The sequence below is a fragment of the Acanthochromis polyacanthus genome, chromosome 15 (assembly GCF_021347895.1).
Source record: "Acanthochromis polyacanthus isolate Apoly-LR-REF ecotype Palm Island chromosome 15, KAUST_Apoly_ChrSc, whole genome shotgun sequence".
NCBI classification, from domain to species: domain Eukaryota; kingdom Metazoa; phylum Chordata; class Actinopteri; family Pomacentridae; genus Acanthochromis; species Acanthochromis polyacanthus.
This window is the reverse complement of record NC_067127.1, coordinates 7,231,969-7,259,611: the sequence shown is the minus strand read 5'-3', so window position 1 is coordinate 7,259,611 and position 27,643 is coordinate 7,231,969. Positions and strand designations below refer to the sequence as shown.

Sequence of the window (27,643 nt, the reverse complement as noted above, 5' to 3'; positions counted from 1 at the left end):
GGGATGTAGACTATGGTAAGAGGAAGAGCTGATTTAATTTTGGTGGCAATCCGGAAAGGATCCTGGATTCTGGATCACTTTGAATTTTTTAGTATGTTTTAGTATGTGGTCCAAAATAGGACAAAAACATCATAGGTTGGTATGTCATCCAACAAATTGGAGCAAGGTTTCCTGGCAGCTCAACTAGTTAAGAAGGTGATTTGTAAACAGAACTGTGTCAGAGATGCAGGTTTGATTCCAGCTTGTGAGCTTTTACTGCATGGGTTTCCTGTTTTCCTCTCTATCCTTGGCGGAGGTCTGCACTCTCTGAGTGCTTTTCTAGTTTAGTATGTCGTCCAAAATGTGGAAGAAAAATGTTATGGTTTATTCTGTTGTCAAAAATATGACATAAACATCATAGTTTAGTATGTCGTCCAAAATGGAGTAAAAACGTCATTGGTTAGTATGTCTTTCAACATTTGGTAAATAGGTCTACAGGTCGCTCAACTGGTTGAGAGGGCAACTTATAAATGGGACTGGGTCAGGGATTCTGGTTTGATTCCAGCTCGTGGTGTTTAACTGGTCTGTGTATTTTTCTGGCAATTGGATTTTCCGTTCTGAAATGGGTATTGAAAAACAAATAAGGAGTGGGTATTTGATTTTCGTTTTAAAATACAAAAAATAAAATTTAAATACAAGGAGAACGAAAATCCAAGAACCACTCATTTTTTCTTTTTCAATACTTGTTTCAGAACTGAAAATCCAATTGCCAAAATATACACGGACCCTGTACTTATGGCAAATGTGTCACTGATTTATTATTCCTGTTTTATTTGTAATATTTCAGAAACACAGTGAAGCACAGCTGTCTGCCACAGCTGTCTATAGTACAACAGCCTTTTGAGTTATCCAGCAATAAATACCAATAGCCTGGAAAGTCTGGCTGTCTGTTCTCTATCCGGAACACCTCATACCTTGTGCCACTCTGAAACCACCCACCTGGAGACCCTCTCTCCTTTTACGTGCCTGCTTAACAAGCTCAATGCTACCCATAATTATAATCAATTCATCGACATAATGTCACGACGATGACCACACAACCAATGTTACTTAGTGGATTGGTACAGCACATGATCAGTATACTATAAGTGAATATTTAGTTTGTGTAGGTTTATTATTAGACTACATTAGGTAGTGGATTATTTGCTAAATGACAAAAAGAAAAAGTATTTTTCTGCTTTGTTGTGGCCTCATGTCAGGAATCAGTCTGGATATTGTTGATCTCTTTGACCAACTGCAGCATGCCCAGAAGGGAAAGGATCAAGAGAGACAAAGAAAGGGAGCTACATGTCATTTACATTGTTAGGTTACAATGTTTTATTGACCCTTTGTGTGTTATTATTAGGATGTTAAAATAAATGCCATTACAGAAAATGTGTTCCTGATTTTTTTTTTTTTTTTTTCCAACTCTCACACTGTTTTATTGAGGCAGCCAGTGGTTTTACATGCTGCAAAAGGTGCCCTTTTCTTCCCCACTGAGCTCCTGCCCCCCAAAATGTCTGTGCACGCCCCTGGACTGTTGCCAATTATTAGCTAGGGAGTGTTTCTGACCTCCAATGGACGTGCTTCAACAGTCCCATAAATTTAAAATCCACTAGAGGGAGCTGCAAACTGAGATGTGTGGTGCTTCAAAAACATTGAATAATTTACTTTTTGTGAAACTAACAGTCATGTTTAAAGACACAGATCTAGTAACATGACGACGACAGGTTGTGTGAAGCATTTCTGTAATCACAGCAAGGAGACAGGTTAGTTGGACATTCAAAAAGGTTTTCCTTTATTTATGCATTTTTTCCTTGTTTTGCCTGCTCTTTGCGTTACACTCCGTTTAGTGAAGTCAGGCCTAAATCCACAAACCATCATAGTCACAACTGCAACTATTGCATAAATACAAAGCAACATACAGGTGATGCTCAAAACGTGAATGAAACACGAAAGAGGTTACAGTACGCAATGGCGAGAAGAAACAAAATGCAAACATTCACAGCAAAAAAAAAAAGGAACGACAACTCGTTTTTTTTCTTTTTTTTCTGTCAGCTTTGGTTTTATATGTTGCAATCTCTTACAACGACCTTAATCAAAAAAAGGTGGGTTCACATAATGACAACAAACAGGCTTTACAGAGGAGGTGAGCTGTACCATGACAACAGAATGCTCTAACGGAACAAACAGGGGAACAGGAGACAGCGATTAGACAAGTGTGACTTGTTTTATGTCGACATTGAACGCATCTCACTCCCAACACTCGCCTGCCCAGGAAAAAAAGCACCAGATTTTAGGCATCCAGATGAGGTACTAAATCGCACGCGACAACGCAAGTAAACTTTTCACTGATGGTCATGATTGGTTCTTTTCCTCACAGCAACAGTGTTTCTGTGCAACACGTCTTCATCAAGATTGAGAGAATAATTAACAAAAACCACAAAAAAGGAGAAAAATAAAATATACAGAAAGCTCTTATTAGCTCAAATAGGTTTCCAAACAATAAATATGTAGAATAAATTCAGAGAAGAAAAAAACCACACATGCACACACACCCACGCACATTTCTCAGTTCAATCAGTCTGCGAAAAGGTAAACCGAAGATCCAACATGAATGTTAGTGTGCTAAAACCTTAGTGAGTGTAGATTCGACTTGGAAAGGGAGAATGTCCCTTTTCAAGAGCTTCATATATGACCTTAATTCAAGCAATGATACTGTATTTATATAGAAATGTTTTAATAAATGTGCAGTGCTTAGTAATAGGGATTAAAGTCATTTATTATAACACAATCTCTGGTTTTCTAAAGATATTGATATTTATTGGCTTTGTCCCTGCCCATTCAAAAACAAATTGCTAAACAAGCCAACTCGTATACAACTGGAAAAAACATCAAAAAAGATCAATTTGGAAGTGTGCTTTTGTCAGTGCCCATACTGAACGGATATAAAGTGTTGATTTGAATCAATGCTGGTATATTTCCTTATAATCTTTTTTTTTAAACAACCACATGCATTTACATCTATGGATAAAGATTCTTTTTTTTCTCCTTTACACTGGAAACAAATCAAAAGGTCATTTGCATTCGTAAACCTTTATCATCTCCCCAAATCTGTGTTTTTGCAGCAGTGGAGTTTGTCAGTCTCAGCTTGGTCTGAGTGTTGAATGTGTTCTAAGCGAATGTCCGAGTGCCTGTGTGGTGCCAGAAGAGCAGCAGCGTCTTCTGTCGGAGGTGGAGGGTGGATGGGGGCTCGTGGTTCCCTGTCCTCTCCTGAGGGATTTCACAGTTTGTCCGTGTCAGGAAAGGAAAAAATAAAAACAAAATAAAGAAAAAGCTTTAAGAGAGAGGAGGGGGGAGGAGTCCTGCCCCCCGCGGACCGCCTCCCGCCGCTTCAGTTTCGTCACTCGTCATCGTCGTCTTCCTCCTCCTCTCCGTCGGACAACGAGGCGCAGGGACGGATCTGCCGGTAGCCGTCCAGCCACTTCTCCACCATCTGGGTGACGAGCGGGTGGTTGCGGCGGCGGGAGCTTTTCTGGAGAGCCACCAGAACGCCGCCCTCCGTCACGCAGCAGTCCAACCACTCCCGGAGGAGCTTCTCCTGTTGCTCTTCATTACCCATCTGAAGCAGAGGAGGAAGCACACAAACACACGACCATGAGAGGCAGCCACAGTGGAAGAAAGTCAAGATATCACACAGTGTTTATGAAATATATAAACCCCTGGTGCAAGTTTGCTCTTTTTAATCATTGAGTCGTGGTCACTATAATTTACAAAAAGCGGCCCAGAACACAGAATCAAAATGAGAATTTGCAGCTGGACTTGAAAGGGGCTCAAAAGAATGGGGTAAGTTTGTGTCCAGATGTGCAGAGTTGACTGAGACTGAGGATCAATGCTGCTGTGGCCAAAGGTACATCTACTACACACGTGGACAAAATTGTTGGTACCCCTCAGTTAAAGAAGGAAAAACCCACAATTCTCACTGAAATCACTTGAAACTCACAAAAGTAACAATAAATAAAAATTTATTGAAAATTAAATAATCAAAAACAGCCATTACTTTTGAATTGTTGATTAACATAATTATTTAAAAAAACAAACTAATGAAACAGGCCTGGACAAAAATGATGGTACCTCGATAAAAGATTGAAAACTATTTGACCAGAGTGACATGATTAACTCAGGTGTGTCATTTAATTGACATCACAGGTGTTTCCAAACTCATAATCAGTCAGTCTGCCTATTTAAAGGGAGACAAGTAGTCACCCTGCTGTTTGGTGAAAAGGTGTGTACCACACTGAACATGGACAACAGAAAGCGAAGGAGAGAATTGTCCCAGGACATCCGAAAAAAAATTATAGACAAACATCTTAAAGGTAAAGGCTATAAGACCATCTCTAAACAGCTTGAAGTTCCTGTGACAACAGTGGCTCATATTATTCAGAAGTTCAAGACCCACGGGACAGTAGCCAACCTCCCTGGACGTGGCCGCAAGAGGAAAATTGATGACAAATTGAAGAGACGGATCGTTGGAATTGTATCCAAAGAGCCCAGAGCAACCTCCAAAGAAATTAAAGGTGAACTCCAAGGCCAAGGTACATCAGTGTCAGATCGCACCATTCGTCGTTGTTTGAGCCAAAGTGGACTTCATGGGAGACGACCAAGGAGGACACCACTGCTGAAAAAAACTCATAAAAAAGCGAGACTGGAATTTGCAAAAATGCATGTTGACAAGCCACAAAGCTTCTGGGAGAATGTCCTTTGGACAGATGAGACCAAACTGGAGCTTTTTGGTAAGGCACATCAACTCTATGTTCATAGACTCAAAAACCAAGCATACGAAGAAAAGAACACTGTCCCTACGGTGAAACATGGAGGAGGCTCAGTAATGTTTTGGGGCTGCTTTGCTGCATCTGGCACAGGGTGTCTTGAAAGTGTGCAAGGTACGATGAAATCTGAAGACTATCAAGGCATTCTGGAGAGAAATGTGCTGCCTAGTGTCAGAAAGCTTGGTCTCAGTCGCAGGTCATGGGTCTTCCAACAGGACAACCATCCAAAACACACAGACAAAAACACCCAAGAATGGCTGAGAGAAAAGCGTTGGACTATTCTAAAGTGGCCTTCTATGAGCCCAGATCTGAATCCCATTGAACATATGTGGAAGGAGCTGAAACATGCCATTTGGAGAAGACACCCATCAAACCTGAGACAACTGGAGCTGTTTGCTCATGAGGAGTGGGCCAAAATACCTGTTGACAGCTGCAGAACGCTCACTGACAAATACAGAAATCGTTTAATTGCAGTGATTGCCTCAAAAGGTTGTGCAACAAAATATTAAGTTATGGGTACCATCATTTTTGTCCAGCCCTATTTCATTAGTTTGTTTTTTTAAATAATTATGTTAATCAACAATTCAAAAGTGATGGCTGATTTTGATTATTTAATTTTCAATAAATTTTTATTTATTGTTACTTTTGTGAGTTTCAAGTGATTTCAGTGAGAATTGTGGGTTTTTCCTTCTTTAACTGAGGGGTACCAACAATTTTGTCCACGTGTGTAAATACTGGCTTTAATGCAGTCAACTTATGCAACCTTTTTAAGATTTTCTATTTCTAACTAATGAGCATTACTTTGTAGAAATCTGTTTTCACTTTGACAATGAAAGTCTTTTATAAAATATTGTCAAAAAAGGCCATGATTCAAAGTTGGAAAGCAATAGAAGTAGAAATCTTCCAAGGTGGGTGAATACGTTTCATAGTCTTCAAAAGCTCTCACAAACCTCTAAAACCCAAACAGTTCAAGTCACATTTTTACTCACTGTTGTCTCATTTTTCACTCCGATACAAAGTCCTGTTTATACATGAAAACTGAAAAACCATGACTAGAAGTTGAGAGAACTCAAAGATGTCCTCTGTGCTGAATAACCAAGCTATAATAAAGAAAATGAAAATTAAAAAAAAAAAGAGTTAAACTACTTTGATCCTTAATTTCACACACACAAAAAAATGGAACCAGCATGTATACATTTTTTTCAAGCAACTACAAGTGTTATCAGTTCTGGAAAAAAAACATGAGTAGGTATTTTACTCGTGTTCTACAAGCATGAATGATAGGCATGGGCAGTTAATAAAATGGAACTTGACACATAAATGTAGAGCACAAACATGATAAAGGCCTGGGTTGACAGACACGAGTCACACTTGAATCACTTCTCTGATATTGTTTGCTTAAAATGACATCCATCTAGTTTAGGGTAAACTGTGAGGTTTCCACAGATTCTCTGTCAGATGATGGAGGTAAAACCGAATTCAGCGTTTTGCTGGTGTCATCAGACATTGAACACCTCGGCTGGAAGAAAATAGAGGCAGAGCTGCAGGGCATATGAGGGAGTGGAGATAACCAGTTACTCATATCTGTTTTGGTGTGGCTGCTTTAAAAACAAGAAAAGCAGCCATAGAACGCAGTACTCCTCCAAAGCTGCTCATTCCCCTATATGGCATTGTCAGAAATGCTGCACATTGTTGTAGAAATGCAGCTTTTTTTTTTTTAATAGTTATCGATGATGAGAAACACAGAATATGTCCATTTAATGTAGATGTACCCACAAAGGAAATGATCTTGCGCTGAGCACAGGCGTGTGTTATGCATGTGTACATTATGTACAGATCCGGAATCGCGTGATCCAAAAATTTAACAGGCAGTGACATCTGACGGGACTCAGAAACACCCCCACAATATAATCAATTGTTCCTTGTCTCATTTCTGACAAATAGGTCCCGATAGTCTGCTGCGGTGGATTGTATAGTAGGATCACAATCGTGATCATTAGCAGGCAGAATGTAGTGTTCACTTGTTGTCATGGTTACAGTCACGCTGTGCCACTATCTCGCAATGATACGGAAATCTTGAACAAATCCATGGATTTAGACTATAAGCCGCATTACTGCCAAAATCTAATGATGTGGTCCTTGTGCCATTTCTGACTTTCCCTAAAAATTTAATCCAAATCCGTTGAGTAATGTTGCGCACAGAAACACGGATTCACATATGCCAATCGTCACATAATTGAGGCATTTTATCATATACCGTAATTTCCGAACTACTGAGTGCACCTGAATATAAACTGCACCCACTAAATTTAAAAAGAAAAAAAATGCACATTTATAGGCCGTACTTGTCTATAAACTGCAGGTGTCCACGTTGTAACATGAGATGTTTACACAGAAAGATTTTTTAAACTTTTAATTAAACAAATGCTTTTTTCCCCCAATCAGTGACTGTAACACGGCAGTAAAACACATTTAGTGAGTTCACGCTGTCGACTCCAGCGTCTCACCATCGATTCATTGATGCCAAGCTAACGTGCAGCAGCTCCATTACCTTCTTCGACAGGCAGATCAATTACCTTTAACTTAAAAGCTGCATCATAGACATTTCTTTATGTGTTTTCCATGATGAGGGTGTGAATTTTTTGCTTTTTACAGAATCTAGTTACAGCAAATGGCTTGTTTCGGGCAGATATAGAAATTTGTCTTACTGAAACCCAAAGTTGCACATCATTATTTCAAAAACCGTCTGAAAGGTTTTTATAGCTTCTAGTTTTGATAAATGGTGTAATTTTGACGATTTTTTTTGTTTTTAATAGCATCCCTTTCCAACCTGTCAGCAGTTTTTAAGCTTCAGAGAGTTAAACTGTGTTGACAGAGTGAAGAAAAATCTCTTGCACAAAATAAACAGGCTTCAAAACAAAACAAAAAAACCCTCACATCAATCATGCACTGAATTTAAAAGCACAAACAAGAAATCAGCAGACACGGCAGGGGAGCAGCTTACTTCCTGTGCAGAGAGGAAGTGAATATGAAGCAGCTTCCTCTCGCTGTCGACCAGCGGCAGGAACGTGACCGTCACGTCATCGTCTGTGTTGAGGTTGGCGCCTGCGCCGCGATTGTCAAAGCCGTCGTTCTCCATGGCCACCAGTGCTGAGAAATGGCCTCGCGTGTAGCCCAGAGCGATGGGGCTTTTCCAGCAGAAACTCTGCTCCCACAAAAGGGGCAAGTACACGCCTGGAGGGGGAGGAGGAAGGACATAAAGAGAATTTAATTACACAAAAAAATCAAAAATAAGGAGATATGGAGATGTTCAATGTTGATGTGGGTTCAGGTCATTATACAGCACGTGGTTATTTGCTGCTTGTGCATAAATAAACTGCATACAGGTCAGTACTGGTGGGACTTTTTGTAACAGTTGATAGGTATCAGAGTTGACATTTTTGCTGTTTTCAGGCCTAAAATCAGCATGGCTGCATATAACCAAACACCACATTGCATTTTTACAGACAGATTTTTCTAAATATTATGTGTACAACTGAGTAAAATTGAATTGAACTGGTTGTTTAGCTCATTAGAAGGTGGTTGTTATTAAATTCAGACGGTTGTTTAGTTGGCATTTTAGTGATATCCAGTCATTTTTATGAATAAGTGATTGTTTCCACAATAAATAATTATGGAATTAGTAAAGACAAGATCAGAATGAACATCAAAAATATTCTTTTTACTTTTAACAAAAATGTATGCAAAATTTATCCTATGGACTTCAAAAGTCCCTCAATCATATATTGACCCATACACAGTAATAACATTCATGTTTTCTTCTTCTTTTCCTTTCGGCTTTTCCCTTCAGGGGTCGCCACATTCATGTTTGTACTGGAAAAACTTTAAGCAACTGCATAGTTCTCTTAAGTGGAAACATCACTTTACGACCTAAACTCTTACTGACGTATATTAACACCTTCAAAACACTGTCTCATTTGTTCTGAGTAGATTCATGGTCAGACCATGGTCTAACTGCGGAAATTTTAAAATTGGACAATTCTTCTTGTCACTTTATTGATTTTTTTTAAAAAGAAAATGTGTCTTTCCATCTAGGCAGCAGGTTTGGGGCATCAGGATGACATAATAAACTACTGTAGGTACTTCTGAGGCTTTTTGTGAGGAATAAAGGTGTTAATTGTGTCTGGAACTACTTTTGGAGTAAATGTGATACATGCAATGTTACTATTTCTGCTTTTCCTCCTTAATAAAACTTTTATTTTTCATACACAGGATCTTTTTATAATGAACTGGATCAAGCACTACTGTTCAAATGATACCGCTTGTTGGCCTAAATATCCTGAATTTACTCTCTTAGCCCCAAGCAGTTTCTAGGGTGTGTTTTAGCTCCTGTCATATTTATACTCACGGTGGATTCATTTTTCACTGCAACATAATGGAAAAAGCACAACCATGGCTAGAAACTCAGAGAATTTTAAATGATTATTATGTGATGCCATAAATCGCAACAACAGAAAGAAACATTTCATTTCTCCAAGTGCACAAAAGTGTCACCAATACTGGAAAATAAAATGTGACTGTAGATATTATAAATGTTCTACCAGCAACATTTAACTCCTCTTCATTGTTTTCTCCTATCTGCTCTGCATAAGCACAGCCTGCATTTCAGCCGAACAGTCCCTGAATTTTTGGCTAAACTTTGGGTTGTAGTTGAGTCACTATGAACTTTACTTTGAAAAATGTTTTGTTTTTACAGAATGACATCACAAATTGTTTAGTTTTAGTGATTGTTTTAAAATGAGAGATATAGAAAAACACTTTTTTGATTCATTTTAACAGTTGTAATCTTAGATATGGTTAAGTTTTTGTATAGAACAGTACACCACAGATGATTAGTTAAAGGACTCTTGGAAAGGTGAAGGTTCTATCTGTTCTTACAGTTTCCGGTTGTGATAAATGGTGTGATTTTGGCAATTGTTTTTTTTAGACAACATGCCTTTTAAATCTGCCAGCAGGTTTTGGAGTTCAGAGGGTCAACTACACAAGTTGAAGGAAAATGCTAGAAATTCCTAGACGTGGTTCTAGTTTCCTGTCTATTTCTTCTGTAAAAGTAGCAACAATGTAAAATACCCGGTTGTAAGCAGAAGCCCACCATGAAGTACTAATTATGCAGCAGCATCGGCCCTGCAGGAGTTCCTACAAAACATCACATTTTCTGAACTAATTGCATGTTTTGTATATGGAATCATAATCTCCAGGGTAAGTGGGAAGTATAGTTCACAAATAAAGCGAGAAAAAGACATGGCAACGTTTTGTTCTGACATGCAGTACAGCAGAATTACATAGGTGCAGAAATGGAAACAGCCAAAGTGCTGACTTTAGGATGCATTTGGTTTTACACAGAACAATGCAGAAAAGTCGACACAGTCCATATTCATGTCTCATATTTCTTCAGTTCACTAATACACAAAGCAGCTCCTGCACCTCGTGAATACCTGTGAAACTGACACCACGATTGAGAAGCCTCTGTTTGGCTCCTCTCCTAGTAACCACTGCGTTTTACTGGGTTCACTTGGTCACCACTTTAAGCGAGACGCCCCACCCCTCCCTATAGGCGCCCATAAGTACGCCTTTCCTACGTGTGTTTTACATTGGCTCCTGGCAACAGTAGATCACTGATCCATCAGGCAGCCTTTACCACAAGCAGCTGGCCCTTACAGAGCACTTTCATCATCCCCTGCACAGCATCACTCAGCAGGCAAATTGAATCCAGACTGTTTTTACTGCTTGTCATAAAGGTGGACCCCGCTCTCTGCGCTCGCAGGATTGTTTGACTCGGGGTTCTGATGGTTTACACATGTTCAAGGGTATCTAGGATGTGTGTGGAACATTTTCCAGCATCGCAATACTATTCCTCTGCACTGCTGACACAGAGCGAGGTTTTGTTTTGTTGTTCATGTTATTTTGAATCACACTGTACAAAAATACAATTAAATGAAGGACACTAGGCTGATACATGGTGTAAATAGCAATTACTGACACATCCGAGGGCCAGTTATGTCAGCTATGTCAGTTATGCAGACACATGTAGGCTGAAGCTATTTCACCAAGTCTAGTTCTTCTACACCCACTGGAACAAAGCTGCATTCAAAACTGAATGATACTTAACCAAAACAACATTAGTGTAATCATCGAAGCTCACCTTGAAAACGGGTGTACCCGAGTGTTTCGCCACGGAAACTTTTGTAATACTTCACTCCGTAGACGATAATGGGCCTACGAAGTATGTGTGCAAGAACGAAAATATGGGTCTGCTCCAAGCTGGATCCAGGCTGGAAAATCAAAACACAACACGAAGAGGGAAAACAGTTAAAAGAAGCACTTTTAGAAAGAACGGGGCTGGAGAAACTACAAAGCGAGGACTCTCGAATGCTGCCAAGTTACCCTCAGCATGCTCCAAGTGTTAAAACACCAAAAACACACACAATTACTGAGCTTTCACACCCAGATATAATAACAACCCGCCCAAATACTTAGTCAGTGAGGTCACATGGAGCAGTCAGAAGAGCTGACAGACAGGATGCACTTTGAGAGTGCATTGCAGATTAAGTACACTGTGGTAAGAGCAGTAAAGCTCCTTGCATAATTCATGCATCATTAGTGTGTCACATTTTAAGCACATCAAGCTCCTGTCCTCGCTGTTATTGTGTGTGTTTGCTTTCATGTGCATGTACCTGGCTGGCAAGGGACAGGATGAAAGCCCAGTCTTCCTGCCACTGTTCCTCTCGGAGGGAAAAGTGTAGGCCGAAGCTCTGGGAATACCACGACTCCCACTCCTTCCAGCGCGTGTAAAACCTGCAGACACACACAAACGATTTATCCTGTGACATTGTTTGACCTCTGTGCAGAAAGGCGTGTCACTGCTATTGACTGCATTCCTCAATCTCTGTTGTGGTTTAGGTTGGATGGCAATTGCTTATTATACCTAAATAGTAATTTTGTCACAAAAAAGCCAAAGTTTTGAACAAATAGGCATGAGTCACACTGGCCTGCTATGTTCAGGCAGAATCTTTCTAAGTCCCCCTCTGCTCAAAAATGTGTCTTGTTCCTCAGTCAGGATGTTTATGCTTCATTGTGCAGAATGTGCGCGGAGTTTGACACTGGAAGTCTGCTTTCAATTTTTGTTCGCCTCAAGTGGAAGGTTTGTACCTATGAGCATGATTTGTGACACTGCAGCAATTTTAGCAGCCAGCTGTGGTTTGGTATGCAACTTAAACAAGTGTGCAATGGAAATGTAAAGCCTCTGGCACACACATACTGTGAATGGACTTTTCTGTGAAACTTAAAACAAACAAAAAATTATGTTTTTTTTTTCATAGATTCAAGACCTCTGAATAAGGAAAATGAAGTAGGATTTGTTAAGAACATAATTGAATGTTTTTTTGAAAAACCATGACAGAACACGTACTGTTCACAATATTTTACCGTGTTTTGATACGGTTTTAAGCCAATGTGGACCTTTAAATTGTTTCAGTATTCCCACTTTATTAATCGGCTCCAGAATTTTTGTCTTCTCAAACTGGACAAGAGCCCTAGTTAAATCCTCTCATTTCCAGATCAAAGTCTCAGATCTCTGAATGGACTGGCAATAAAAACCTTGAAGTCTGGGTATGCATCCCAACCTCTAAGCCACATGTTCACTAGTCACGCAATGTCGAAAGAAAACAAAACGTAACTTTAGACTGATGAATGTCAAGATTCAGCTGTTTTGGTGTCCTTGAGTGAGGCACCAAAACTCAGTCATCTCACTTTCTGTAAACATTTCTGTCTAAAATGGTTTGCTAAATGAAAAAGGACAAACATGAATGAGATTTAGATGTCTTGTTTGTCAAACCTAATGCTGTCAAGCATCAATATGTTCGTGTAAAAACACACTGAATTGCTCAGTCTGCAGTGCATAAATATAAAAAATGCAGCAGTTTCACCTTGTCTGCCCAAATGAAAAGTCTACTAATCCTACAAAAAGCTAAATGAGCATACCAACACAAGCTCAATATTCCTTTCAATACTAATCTACTGCTGATGTGTGGTGCATTATGCCACGCAGTTTGAATATGCACAAGACCAGATGCAAATCACCCACAATGATCACATGTATTTAAAAGAGCTACAACACACTGCTCTGTATTTTAAGTAAACGTTCTGCAGGTCTCACCAGTGAGAACAGTCGTGCAGACTGTCGTGGAGGGTCTTGCGGAGAACTGAGTCCTTGTCGTAGATGCCCCATGTAGCCTGCAGCACAGAGTCGAGGAGGCAGTCCCCAGCCGTGCGGTTCCACAGGGCATACAGTCGACTGTCTAACCTGGTGCCAAGCTCCAGGGACCAGTTGATGATGGGAGACTCCTCTTCAAGTTCTGAACAAGAGGGGAAGAAAGGCTAAGTTCCATATCTCTAAACATTTCAGTGGTTCTGAATATTTAAGCACAACAACAACAAGTTGCACCAAGACATGCAACAGCGTGGAAAAGTGAGGGTACTACACGGGCCGTAGTGCTTTTTCTTGCAAGGCAGGTGATGGTATTTAAAAGGACTGTTTGGGAGTGTTAATGACTACTCACGTCTATAAAAAAAAAGATTTGACATAACAATGTTTGCATGTACCCCACATAACCAGATGACTGCCAGAGATCAGGTTACAACAGGAAACCAGAGAAGAAATACAGTGGTCGTATACGTATATTTCAGTGCACGCTAATATTTACGGCGTGGTAGAAACATGTTGCCCAGTGCAAGTAAAAGCATCAACTGTTGTTTCATGGTGTGTGTTGCCTTGTAAATGCCAGTCTTTTTGACGCTGAATTGCTCATTGCAGCTGGACAGAAGAATCTAACTTATCTAGTAGCTCAGATTTTTAGTTTAGAAAACATTTTGTTTGTTCATTTATATATAGACTATGAATTAATATATTCTAGACACAGATACACAAAGTTGCTGGCAAAGATTTTTCCCTTTTTTGTGCTACATTGCAATGAGGATATTTTACAAACTGGTCTTGAAGAAATTCAGTGCTCACTTTACATTGGTCAGGCTGTAAGGAGTATCAAACGTCCCTTAACATGAAAAAAATCTCGGTCCACTTTCATGTTTCTATCAAAATTTGTAATTTAAATGCAAAAAAAACCCCATCCATGAAGTCTCTTGATGGTGAAGTAAGAATTTGTGTTCATACAGCAGTGCTTCATACTTGACGCATTGGGATGATTAAACAGGACACGCAAATTAGCGAGAAACTAAAGAAGCAAAGGTGACGCCTTTTAAATGTGTTTATATTTGTGAGTGAGCATGTGGGCTGAAAGGAAAGACAATCATTCAATGGGGATCAGAGAAATCCCTGAAACTCAATTAGGCTGATTAGCCCAAATGCAAGTGGTGCACACGATAAAGACAGAGCGCCTGGCAGAGTGACAAGCAGGCAGGCAAAAAACCGGGCTGGCAAGAGAGAAAATACAAGTAATTTAACACTGCCAGCACTCCGCAGCCTCCCTCTTAATAGTATGCAGGTTGTGAAGGGGCTCCCTCTGATTGTCGAGCAGCCAGGCCGTCATTGGATCTGGCTCCTCTCTCAGCGCAATCGCATTGATACAGAAGTACAGCATGTGATAGCTTTTACTACAGACGACTAAAGTTATAAAGCTGAAGGAATACAGTATTTCACCTTTTTGTACGTCTCGGTCCAGCACCTCATCGAACAGTTTTTCCTGAACTGCTTGGGGCAGGTCCTCAATGTCTGAAACAAAAGGAAGCGGGAAAAATGACAGAAATGAAGAGAAAGCAGTGCAGAGAAGTTTGATTTTTATTCTTTGGCAAATGCGTTCATCTGTATTTCAACTACCTGAAACACTTGACCGGAGTGTCTGAAAAAGGCCAACTAGAAAATGTTTCTGTTGTGGCTCATTTCAAATCAAGTCACCCTGTTTTGTTCTTTCCACAACAGCCAATGGCTTTCACTGCTGGCTCTAAGCTCGTGTCAACACAGTAGATCATTCTTTAGCTAAAATAAATGAATGCATTGACTTTGTGGAACTGAACAGAATGTGTTTCTATAGTGGCCCGAAGCCAAGCTCGGTATTGTCCTGAAAACTCGGCATAACAAAAATCCTTAGCTTAGCTACCAGCAACAGACGGAACCATAATAGCTGCTCCGCACAGTGAAATTCAGCAGAAATAACAATGAATGCATGTAATTTTACAGAGCGACATCAGCAGAAATACTAAATATAGTTCTGTTATGAAGGAGAAACAGGCATAGTTGGCAGGCTGGCACAGTCAGAATGCAAGAACAATACTGAAACAGTGAGCCAGAGGTAGCCTCTGTGTTCTGGCAGTTGGAAACACACAACTGTGGCATTATGTCCCCTCAGCATCTAAACAACACGCAATTTCATACACCACAAGTAAACAAAACAAGCATTCTATTCCACACTTGGAAAGCAAGAAGCAATGGCTAGACTAGGTTTCTCAAACTGCAGAGTTTTTGGTTCCCCTTGTACACAAAGCACATTTTAACAGCTTCTGGAATTTGTGTTATGACAGTCAAAGTTGTGTGTTCAGCCTATTGTTTATAGCCAACTCTATCTACCAGACAGCCTACATTTGTGTCCTATTTGTTTGGTTTCTGATGAGTTGCTGACCTGCAGGCAGGGTGAAGGTCACCAGGTCAGTGAGGAAATAGCAGGTAAAGTCGCCCTTGCGCTGGTGAAGAGAAGCCGCCACCTCACGACGGATCTGCTCTGTCAGCTCAGGACACACCATGGCTGGAATACACTTGGCTGCCTGTTGGGAGACCTGCAGAGCCGAAGTAAAAGAAAGGAAGTTTTATGTACATCAAGACTATTGGAGACGGAGACTGAGAACTGAGAAACGACATTTCTAACAATTGAGGAAGGTTGTATTTCACAAGCAACCACAAAACCCCAAAAACGTCTGTGTTAACTGATGCAAAACCAGCTTTCAAAGTAGTTTATCTGCATGTAGCGGCCAGCTATATCACATGCTCCACCGAGGTCTAAGATGAACAAAATAAATAGTTTAACTTCGATAAAGTGGTGGAGGAGATATCTGAGACCAAACATGTCAACATAAAGAGATCTGTAGAAATTCCTGGAAAGACATCACATTGTGTAAAATGTGGCATAAATATGGAGAGGCTGAACTACAGCCTAAATCATAAGAAAGGAATCAATACCAAAGGTCAGAAGAGGGGATGTGCAGGGATAATGAAATAAAATGTACACTGGACAACATGGGCATTGATTTAGTTTATAGTTGTTTTCTATGAGCAAAAGTGATGTGGTTGATTTTAGGAATAAAGGATGCAAAATAATGACTAGGAAATAAAATTGAAATAATTTCATTTGTCCTATTGTTTAAATAAATCCTGATAAGTTCTGGTAATGAAATTAAAAACTGATTTTTTAAGCACAGTTAGAGCCTGAAAACTGAAAAAACCCATAACTTTTTGTGCATTTACGCACTAACCAAATGTACATTGCTTCTAGGACATGAACAGAACTGCTTCTGTGTTTGGTGTTCAAGCAGCTTTGAAACCTTTTGGGGACATGATCCAGTGGTTACTCACTAACCCCTTTGAAAAAGAAACTGGGGCAGCGACAGAGTGTGGGAGGAGAGGTGTGTAGACAGATAATCTCGGATCACAGTGCTGACGGCAAGTGAGCTTCAATCAACTTCAGTACAAGCACCGTGCCAGCAGAGACACACACACACATTCAGGGAACCTTCTAGTTGCACAGATACTCAAGATTCACATTTCTACCAAACCACTAAACACGCAATATACGAACGACACACACTAATTACTAACAGATGAATGGTTATCACTTTGGAGACCAGGATTTGACATTATTTTGTGCGCTGTGCACCAAAAGTGTGTAATTGCACTGCGGTCTCTTTCCTCTCTACAAATCCTTTGACCTTGTGATTCCTCCCGGCTGATCCCATTGGATGCTGAGATTAAAAGACTTTGCAAGAAAAAGCTGCATCATCTGCGACGCAACAACAAGCAGAGTAACAATCGTTCAATAGTTCAAGGGTGTCCTTTCCATCTGAGGACAATTTCTGGTGCAAATTTTCAAAACATTTAACACAGCAATTTCCATGTCCTTCAATAAAAAGCATGATTGCTTCAATATGTTATGCCAGGAGATCAGACAAAGCAATTGTAACAGATTGTTCCTACATGGGCTATTATTTGTTTATACCTAATTTATGTCATCCAGTTAATGTTTTATACTACACAAACTTAAGGGGTCTCAGTTCTTTTAATTATGTTTAACCTGTTTTTAAATACAAATTGAGAAATGTCCAAGAAACAGCCTTTAATTTCTATCTGTTGCACAGCATGCCAGTCTGATCTACCAGCGGCATGGGTTAAAAAAAGCCCGGCGTTTTGTCACGATGTAAAAAGAATTCAAAACACGTCAATACGCTGGTGCATGTGATTCCTCAAAGAGCAGCAGTGTCTTGGCTGTTTCTACTAACCTCAGTGAGTAACACTGCCAGCATGTCCTGTCTCTGGAAGCGGATTGCCAGGTGAACCAGCGTGAAGCCGTCATCAAATGCGGAGGGCCGATTTAACAGGCGCACCTCGTCTGATGTTAGCTGTCGTGCGATGTCCCCTCCTGACGACTTGTAGGCTTCCACGGCTGCCAGGTCACCTTCTACAACACCTTTCAGCCAAAGAGGGGGAAGGAAAAAGATCATGTCAATAAATATTATTAATAACTGCCATGGAATGTAGACACCGTTTAAAAAGTGAGGACCTTTTCTTTTCAGAATTTTAAATAGAAGACATTCACCACAGTAGAACCATTGAAATAGTATACGGCTCGCAAACAAAAAAGGCTCAGGAAACACAAATTCACATTTTGCTTGTATTCAGCAGCCAAAAAAATAAATGCACTTTGGGGCCAAATCACAAATTGGTAAACATGTTGAACACTGTGGTTACAAACGCATCATGACTTGACCCAAGGGACACAAAAAAAAAAAAAAAAAAACATGTGCAGAGGACATTCAGTGCCAGACCAAAAAGCATGAAATATTGGAGATGAGAAACTAGCTTTATCTCTGTGGCAGCACTAACAGCTCTGAGACTTCACTGACTTTGAAGTCAAGGGGAAATGACAATAGGGGGGGAACACTGTAACACAGTGAGTTTTTTTTCTCTGCTTAATCTCGAGGCTCAGATACTAGCTTGAAGGTTGAAGGAGCCGTCTGGTCAGGCAGTTGCAGGTGTTTGTTTTACCGTATTTTCTTGGCACAAGGCTAAACAATACAGAATTCATTTGTATCAACCCCTAGCACACAAACTCAGCCACTGACCAGCTAACCAGGACAGCCAAACAACAGAAACATATAACCATGTGCAGCAGAAGACATACTAGAGTCACTCTGTCGCTTCAAAGCTATTACGCTAAGTAAGCTGCCATTACAGTGAATCATCACTAAACCTACCTCTTAAACACACACACACACGCACTGACTAGTCGGATGTTCGGCTGTAAACTTTTACATTTTTTAGCCCATGATCTCACACGCTAAAAGCTCAAATGTAAACCATTTTCAGTCAGTTCTGTGTTTTACTGTGAGAGGGAGTGAATTAAGCGTTGAGTGATGTGTGTGTAGTGCGTGCAACGGTAAACTGTCATGAGAGGCACAAGGATAGAGATATTTTTAAGTCCTAAACCAAAGCGACAGAACAAACTGGTGATGAAGTTGGTTATAGCTGTGCAATCAGCTCAACGCGAAATTTACCCGTTTTAGGTTTCAGCACCGATGCCAGCCTCAAGTACTGCGATCCAACCAGCAACAAAGTGAGATAAAGTGACTTAGCCGTTTAACTTGAATAAACTATTTGGACGAGTGTGTTATGGTTATAAAATCTAATCAAACATCAAAGCATAAATACATTTCAAAGCTTCACTGCTACACAGATTTACTCTTTCCAGTTCTAGCATATACAGTAAATGCCCGGCTAGTATTCTCTCGTACATTTTGACAGCGTTAAACACTGTTGAGCTTTTGTTCTCACGTCAAAGGACCACACACAATGCTCAGCTGCATAATCTGTGTGTGAGTGAGAGCGAGAGAGACATGGAGTGGGTGGAAGGACTCGCTGTGCCATGTGGAGCTGGCTAGCGCTGTGAGAGATGAGGGGAGAAACTACACAATAGCAACGCAGTGTGATAGAGAAGGATCACAACTGCTTTCCACAAAACGCTCCATTAGTGTGGGTGTGCCTGTAGCCCTGCAGTCTGTACTGTACTCACCGATCCTTCGGTGAAGGCGCTAATATGCAAACACACACACTTACAGACAGACTGACGAGAGAGAAAGGATGAGGCTAAGTGATTCTTGGTCTTTTTCTTTCACGCAGCACATGCCATTTCGACAATGTGGATAGTGGTCACGTCCATCATAGGGAAATGAGCCACGAGACAGCTGTTGGTGCTTTTAAGTCTATGTAGGATCGGTATGCTTACCTGTACACGAGCCAGATTTGGAGGTAAAGCACTGCAAAGGCTGACAGATTTTTGGAAGTACAAAATCATTAGTGTATGCTTTGCTGCTCTGTTCGCATAATGCAACGGCAGATTGAAAACTGACAAGGCGAAACATGGGGAAACATACCACATGTTGCTGTTCACCAGGCTGTACATTTAAGTTTTTGTTTTACCAAATCGCTTCACCTTTACTCTCTTATCACAACAGAACGGACAAAAAGGTGATATTATTTCTCCTGTATCCACTACAAGTCGTTTCTGCTGTGGCTTAGACTGCGGCTGTTTTTTTACATCGCTTTGGAGAGGTGAATAAAAGCAAATATTTACTCAGAATAGTGCTCTTTGTAATAGTGCAGCAGCCTTCCTCACTTTGTTGCCTTTCACGGTGCAGATGTTCATTTCTTGTTTCAGTGAGACAAGGAAACTTGCACGACAGAGAGATGAGTATTCCACCCAAGAACAGTTTAAGAAAATAAGTACGTAGGACTGAATATGACACATTACTACTCGTGAAGATGGATATTCCGTTCAGCAAACCACGACCCGATCGCTATTTGTCATACAGATTTTACACGAGCTCTCATAAGGCAAACAAACTGTGACACATTTTCCAACTCTAAGGAAACACAAATTAATAAAGCAAGAAGAATATTGTGAGTTTTCAGTCAGACAATTTAACATGCCGCTGCAAGAAAAACCACAACTGTCATTAATAACGCTGAATTTAAAGGCAGGTTTCTTGGTGTGTTGGCTCACAGGCATGTCTTAATGAAACACAAAAATGAACCAGAGCCACTATTAATGCTGAATGTTACACGAGTGCTTTTCCTGCAACAACCTATCAAAATGACTGGCCCGAAAGAGGCCTGAGATTATGCTGGGCATCCTGCTGGTGTTAATACAGAAGTCTGAAAGGCTAACAAGAGAATCTCAAAGTACACCATTATGTATGCAGGAAGTCGTATGTATATTTTTTGTACTTTTTCTACAAAATGGTACTGATTGTTAATATTCAAGTTTGCTCAACTGCTACAATTGTTTTGATTTTCTATTTAAGGTTTACTTTGGAAAACACAAAAAGATGAACATTGCTGTAATTTTGCTGCTCTCTTTTATATTTAAGGTCATACTGCATTAAAAGTGTCACAACTGTGGGATAAAATAATCTCTCTTCAGAGTTTTAACTAGGTTTTTGTAGGTCTTAGGTGCCATGATGGTGAAAATGTTATGATATTTGACTAAAAACTAGACATATATAGCAACAACAGACATAATTCTTGGCTGTTTAACAAATGTATGTCGGTTTCTTTCTACAGCAAAAATGCTGACAGATGCTATGAACTTGCCTTTACTCATTATGAATTTATCTCCTCAGTAGCAGAAAAACACGTTACACAAGCCTTCAGAAACGCCTGCAGATAATCTCCAGACAAAACTGACTGTCTTGTAATTGGTCTTATAAACGGTATCCTTTGTCTCCAGGGCACCCGAGGTCTCTCAGCATAGTTTTTCTGTACAAGACTTATAATGGTAGGGAAAACCCTGCTATTGCAATAAATGTTTAACCGGCTTACATATATCTAAGAAGGATCTTTGGTATGCCATAACCTTTCCACGCTAAGTTATAATTATATTATTACGGCTCTGACTGAAACATGATATAAACCATATGGCTATACATAGCTCTAAGTATAAAAGTATTGACAGATTATTTTAGTCCTTCATAAGTCAGCCCAAGTTAGTACTATCACCTTACAGAAAGTAGGACACGGGTTTGTTTGGTGTTTGCACATTCCCTCTGTGTTCACATGGGCTTCCTTTGACCACGCTCCTGTTTCCTTTCACATTCCTAAGGTAGGAGTACTCAAGACTTTGAACTGCATGTAGGTGTTCATAGCTCTGAGTGACTGTGAGTCTATCTATGGCATCACTGTGCAGGACTAACAACACATCCAGGACATTTTCCAGCCCACTGTCCTCGGATGACAAGTAAAACTAAACACCCTTCCAAATAGGACTAAGTGAGAAAAATACATATATTATGAAGATTTATATGAAAACCAATGGCCCTAGCCAACGCTATTAACAACATACCATGCCCTGGTCACCATGTGAGGTCTCTGTAACTACTTAAAGATGGGACAGTGGGCCAATAAACCTGCACAAACGCAAACAAGTGGGTGCTTAAAGAGTCCGCTCAACTGGTGGCTCATCAAGCTTACAAGTCCCAAGCATCAGGCTTCAGGAATGATAAAGACATAAAACAAAACTAGTCTCTCCTAATGCACTTTAGTGTTTCTGGAAGAAACTTTTGCAGAACAGAGGAGGTAATACAACACGCAATGTCAGTACTTGTTTTGCCTCAACAACAACTTTATGTAAGCCACTCCTCTAACCAGCCTAAATTTCTTACCCTGAATTTATCATTTCTCTTGTCACTCCAGTGACAAAAGAAATGACCCGAAAAATATCACACATGTAAGCAGGGGCATTTGAGTTTAGAGAGTTGGTCTTGGGTCATGCACACCAGGGGCAAAGGTAATCACTGTTGCCCCAGACTTTTTTTTAATTTTTAACTTCTGTTACATGGGTCATGATATTTTTAGAGCAGCAGGTCCAGTTGGAAACCAGAGCACCTACCAGAACTGAGGATACTGTTTACAAACATTACGGGTGTAACGGTATGCGTATTCGTCCCAAAGTATTCGGTACAGGACATTTGGTTCAGTATGAGACTACTGTTCGGATGTCCAGAGTGTAGTTTATTTATGTCTATGTACTCACACTCACACAAGGTTTGGCAGTGCACCAGTTGTTGTTTATTAATTCAAAGCATGCTAGCAGGGTTAGCCTTGACAGCTGGATGGACACTTTTACGGCTGTCACTGTGCTACGTCCAAAGTGTTACCGCACAGTACACACTTCAGTTTGCCTTCCTGAATGGCCAGAAGTTGCGACCAGGCCCAATGTGGAACAACACATTAAGCGTAGTAAGCTCCCGGTCAGTTTTGCCAAGTGAAAACTAAAATGAAGTTTATTCAAACCAAATGGCATTGTCAGTGTTGGCAAAACAAGAGCAAAGCCGCATTACTTAATTAAATTCTAAAGTGGATATTGGGCTGATGTCTTATAAGCTTGATTTAAATTAATAGTGAATACTGCACACATCTAAATTGACATTTTTTACTTATGTGCTTTATAATTGAGAGTAAACAAATCAGTGTTTTGACAGAGCAATACTTACACTGTATTATTCTGCCAGAATTTGAGGGCCTTAAATGTTGCAGCAAGAATGTTTTTATATATATATATATGTATATGGCAAACTACCAAGGCCAAATAATCTAAATAATATTAATAGGCAGATTTTAAAGATAAATATAATCACCAGCCTAAAATAAGTACAGTAATGCACTTGATTGTAAACAGGCAGTGATTTTGGACATAGCTTGGATTTCATTTCCTTTAAAGGCCAAGGGAGAAATTAAGGGACATTTCTGGTCAGATAAGGAGCACTAACATTTTTAATAATTACAGCCAGTGACATCAGACACTGCAACTAAGACGAGACTTGGCCGGATCCAGACATGTCTCACAGAGATGGGGGAATTCACCAGTAACAGACTAAGTGTAGGACAAGAGGCAAACTAACTGCAGCAATGTTTCTCTACAATCAGTCTTGATGTCTTCTTGCTTTGAGAAATGAAGCAGCATGAAAAGATGTCCAATTATTTATCACTACAAGGGCGTAATGGGGTTATTAACTGCATGTGCGGCTGTCAAGTTTGTGCTGTCAGTATAATATAGAATAATTGTCTGTCAAAGAGACAGATAGGGAAAAAAAGGACGGAAGGTTGAGTGGGTGTGCAGAACAAACTCTACGCACTGATGGCACAGGCAAGAGAAAGAGTGAGATAGTGGTGTGAGAGAGAGAGAAAAAAAAAGCAATCATTAGTTGTTCTTACAATGCTCGTCCTCCCTCCCACTCCGCATTCACCAGCACACAGTGTGGGTGGCCGGACACTTGCCGTTTGTGTAGGGAAGTTTGTACTAGCTGAAGGCAGAGGATTACTAAGCATACAGTATGGCAGCATCAGTACGATGGAATTTAGAATCGTCCAGATACGGCTATATAAACTGGGACGCAACTAATTGCTATGCAGATTGTAAACCCATATTGATCATTTGCACACAAATTCAAGGAAATCCCATTTCAGTATTGGCCTGCCTTGCATCATTCTGACTCAATGTCCACCTCATAACATATCAATACACTAGGAGAACACTGATTACTTCAGTGAAAGCATATATCCTTTAAACTCACCGACACATGCATTGAGGAACAGCCAGTCAGTCCTTCTCATCCTGTTCTTAATCTGCTTCAGTTTTTTGAAATCCACCTCAAGCTCCTCTTTGCTCCCAACTCCAGCCCCTGATGCCAGTTCAATCCTCTGAAAGTCCATGTTCACCTCTGACTCCTGTTTTGATGATGGCGGTGACCTCCTGTGGCTGCTGCTACATCCCCCGACACCACCTACCACACCTCCAACTTGCCCAACCACATGCCCAGTGACACCCCTCCTGTTGTCCCTGTCCTGTTCATTGAGTTTTGAGGATGGTTGTTGGCTCTCAGGCTCTGATGCCAGTTCAATAGGTTCAGCGAGCAGACTATTGGGCCTGGGATGATCACACACAACACACTTGAGTGCCTTGGCCCAGTTCTCATAAGTGCATGTAGTGCAGGTCCAGTGCTTTGCATGGGTGTTCAGCCTGTTACGGTCATTATATTCCTCACAAGGGTCTGTAGTGGCGGCTGGGGGAGTAGGGTGGCATCCGGAGCCTGAGGTCTGGGGCGATTCCGTGGGGCTGCGTGGCTGCTGGGTATGATGTCCTTGATGTGTTGCATGTTGTCCATGCTGTTGTTGTTGAGCCTGTTGCCTTTGACACAGGCACTGTGTGCAACGGATAGCCCGAGGCCAGTTTAGGTAGGTACACATGTGGCACGACCACTTGCTACTAGTCTCAGGTACGTCAGCAATGCGAACGCGGGTCGGGCACTGGAGTCTGGACAAATGAGTAGGCTGGATCCCCCCTGAGATGGGGTGTTGCTAAGGCCTGCAGGGTCCCACTGATGCAGACTGGCATCCAGGGCAGGGCTGCTCTTGAAGGGCTCCTCAGTAATGATGGCACCCCCGCTGGGCCTCTGAGCGCGGCACATGGTGCACTTGATGGCTGATGGCCAGTTCTCGTATGTGCAGTATTCACAGGCCCACTTGGTAACCAGCTCTGTCATCGTCGCACCGCCGCTAAGGAAGGCTTCCTGCCGTTCAGAGGGACTCTCAGCTCGGCAGATCCACTCTCAAGGAGATCACACAGCAAGCAGTAGACTAGGGTAAAAAAAAAAAGGGGGGGGGGGGATTGTTTTAGACAAAAGCTTTGATGTTATGTTAAATGCAAACATTGAGACAAAACCTAAATATCGTATAACTCAAAGGCAAAGACTTCTGTAAAGTAAGAGCAATAACAATAGACTTGAAAGCTTGCAAATGCCTTCAAGAGAGGGAGGCAAAATATGCTGCTTCATTTTCCAGGTTCCAAGTGGTAAATGTGTTCAATAATGCACTCACTTTATTACTGCCACCTGTGCCACTCAGTACTGTGCTGTCAAACTATTTCCAATCTTCAGTGATGTAAACTGACACTAATTTGTAGCAGTAATCAAAGTGAGCAACGCTGACAGACTCACTAAGCAGAGTGCAACAAGGGAGAAGCTGCAGTCTTGAAGCGCCGCACTTATTTGTTGCGCTTCTATTAAAACCGGACACTGACTTTAAACACACGCAGTAAGTTATATACACCAGGCAAATGCGCCCTTACAACCGGGCCCGGTAACAGGAGACAAGGACGGATGAAACCCTACACCCGGCAGGGAGACGCGTGACTGGTTAAGACACTTACTGATGCACTGAAATTGAATTCGCCCCCAAAGCCTATTATTACCCACATATGAAACTGAATGTTCTCAATATTAAATTAGGAGACAAAAGCTGATAGAATTAAGTTAACGGCGGCTCGGCGGGGCAGCTCGGAGGGGAGTCGTCGCTGTGTTTACACCACGCCTCCAAGTTTACCAACACATCGTGAGAAATTCAACAAATTCGCAAGATACGGTCCTCCCCACCTTGAGACTAAGCTAACGAGAATTAACGGGAACCTTGCCCAGCGGCTAAGGTCGTAACGATCAACCAGTTTACTTATGACCAGCAAAGCGTTGATATGTTCCGCTCATTTAAACAATGAGTTTAATTCAAATGTGCATTCGACTGGTGTCACTTAACGTTAGTTAGCTATCAAATTAGCTACTGTTTAACTAAACCGACAGAGCAAGCTGGCGGGTAGATATCTTACAGGACAACCAGGCTACCTTCGTTCGGTTGTCAGCCAGGAATTATAGCCAAGCTAGCTGCTCGCTAACATTACGAGATTATGTTTTGCCCGTAGCCGTTACAGAGGCCCCTATCAACTCTACGAGGAGGTGGTGTAACGCTGAAATCTCACCTTTGCTTCGCTGTGTTTACACTCCTCGGTCCCCCGCTGCAGCCAAAACAAACGGAGCTTCCCCTCGGATCGGAGAAACCCACTCCAATCCGAACTCGGGCTTCTCTCACTGGACGACACTAGCCGCATATTTACTTCTGTGGGGCGCCGTTTAGTTGGCAGTTGAAGGTCCATACATACCACGGAGCGAGAAACCCTCCCCCCATCAGTCCCGTCCCTCCACCGTCGGTTTGGACGCTTTAAATCATTTTGGTCGTGTTCCCCGATTTCCAAACACCAAGCTGACGAGCTTTAATGGCGGCACAGGGGAAGGGAAGCAACCGAGGCAGGGCTGAAAAATACACTACGAGGGAGAGCAGAGAGCTCTGGGCCGAGTTACAGTCACAGGCAGGATCAGGATTTACCACCTGAATCTGCCAGCCAAGCTGATTGGTCAATGTCAGGGGATACACAAAAATCAACCAATCAGCTTCTACGTCTCTCATTCCTACTGTTAAAAGGCTCTGTGAAAGCATAACACACTCGAATATCACTATAGTAATAATGTGTAGAGCGTCCAGACATTAATTTTTTTTTTAGTCGACAGGCTCAGTTAATTACAGTAAAATAAATAAATAAATAAATGTTTGTTTTTAATTTGTGCATCGCAATTTGTTGCATCTCTGGCAAGCGACCACGTGGTATCCCCTCAAAGGGGATGAGGAGATGATGTCATCGTAAAAAATACTGCAGCAAGCAGTCTGCAGCAATGCATGACGGCTTCGGCAACTGTTCCAGGCGCTGAATTATCACTGATGGGAACCCACACTCCCCAAAGCCGAAATTTAATTTACATCAAAATTAATATACTACAAAATCATTTGATAACCAGCGAAAAATGCATGGATGCAACTCTTGTTTACAGGAAAGCCCGTCCAGCCCCTAAGTGATGTCATCGCTAGGACTACCACTAGGTTTTGCATATCCATAATACACACAATAATATAATATACCAACATAAATGTTTGATATTTGCTCAAGTCTTTGCAGAAGCATAAAAACTGTAGTCATCTCACAATTTTACACTCTATTTAACGTGCAAAATCCATGATCAAAAAATCCTGGAGGTTATTTACACATATCTAAAACATGCCAAAATGACTTTCACATTTAAACCGGCTTTCCTTCTACTACAATAATAAAACAAAAGGACATCATATCACATATGCATGTCTCATTTATTGTCCCCCAGTTTAAGAATCGTATCTCTGTGCTCATCCAAGAAAGTCCTTTGTCATTTTTTGTCAAGTACAACAAGTCCAGAAGATCTAAGCTGTGCTCCCGGACTTTGTTGCTTCAGGGAGGTGTTGATGTTGCAATGGCCCACTTGTGGGAGGAAGCGAAGGATCACCCCATACAGTAAGAGTACATGAGTGTATATTTGTATTAATTTGGAACTTGATAGGTGTAGGATCCTAACAATGTTCGTCATCTCACGCTTTATACTGGTGGTCTTCTGCACCAAAACCCTGCTGGTTTTCATTCTGGCCATCAAGTTGAGGTTACATCCAAGGACGCCAGAAAGAGAGACTTCAAGAGCAATCATCCAGGGGCCTGAAGACCAGGATTAAGAGTGAGGACAACACTGAGAACTGCTGCTCTATACCACCACAACAC

The 27,643-nt window shown here is 41.1% G+C and overlaps 1 protein-coding gene across 1 annotated transcript; it reads right to left on the bottom strand.

The window, feature by feature from the left end:
* Positions 1-1,792: 1,792 nt before the first annotated feature.
* zranb1b (zinc finger, RAN-binding domain containing 1b) lies at positions 1,793-26,396 on the bottom strand. Its single transcript, XM_022218985.2, is given in 11 exon segments — positions 1,793-3,640; positions 7,852-8,081; positions 11,050-11,179; positions 11,582-11,702; positions 13,063-13,261; positions 14,563-14,634; positions 15,539-15,692; positions 17,406-17,593; positions 23,754-24,476; positions 24,479-24,816; positions 25,988-26,396. Coding segments are annotated over 10 exon segments (2,280 nt in total). The 5' UTR covers positions 24,723-24,816; positions 25,988-26,396; the 3' UTR covers positions 1,793-3,421.
* Positions 26,397-27,643: the final 1,247 nt, after the last annotated feature.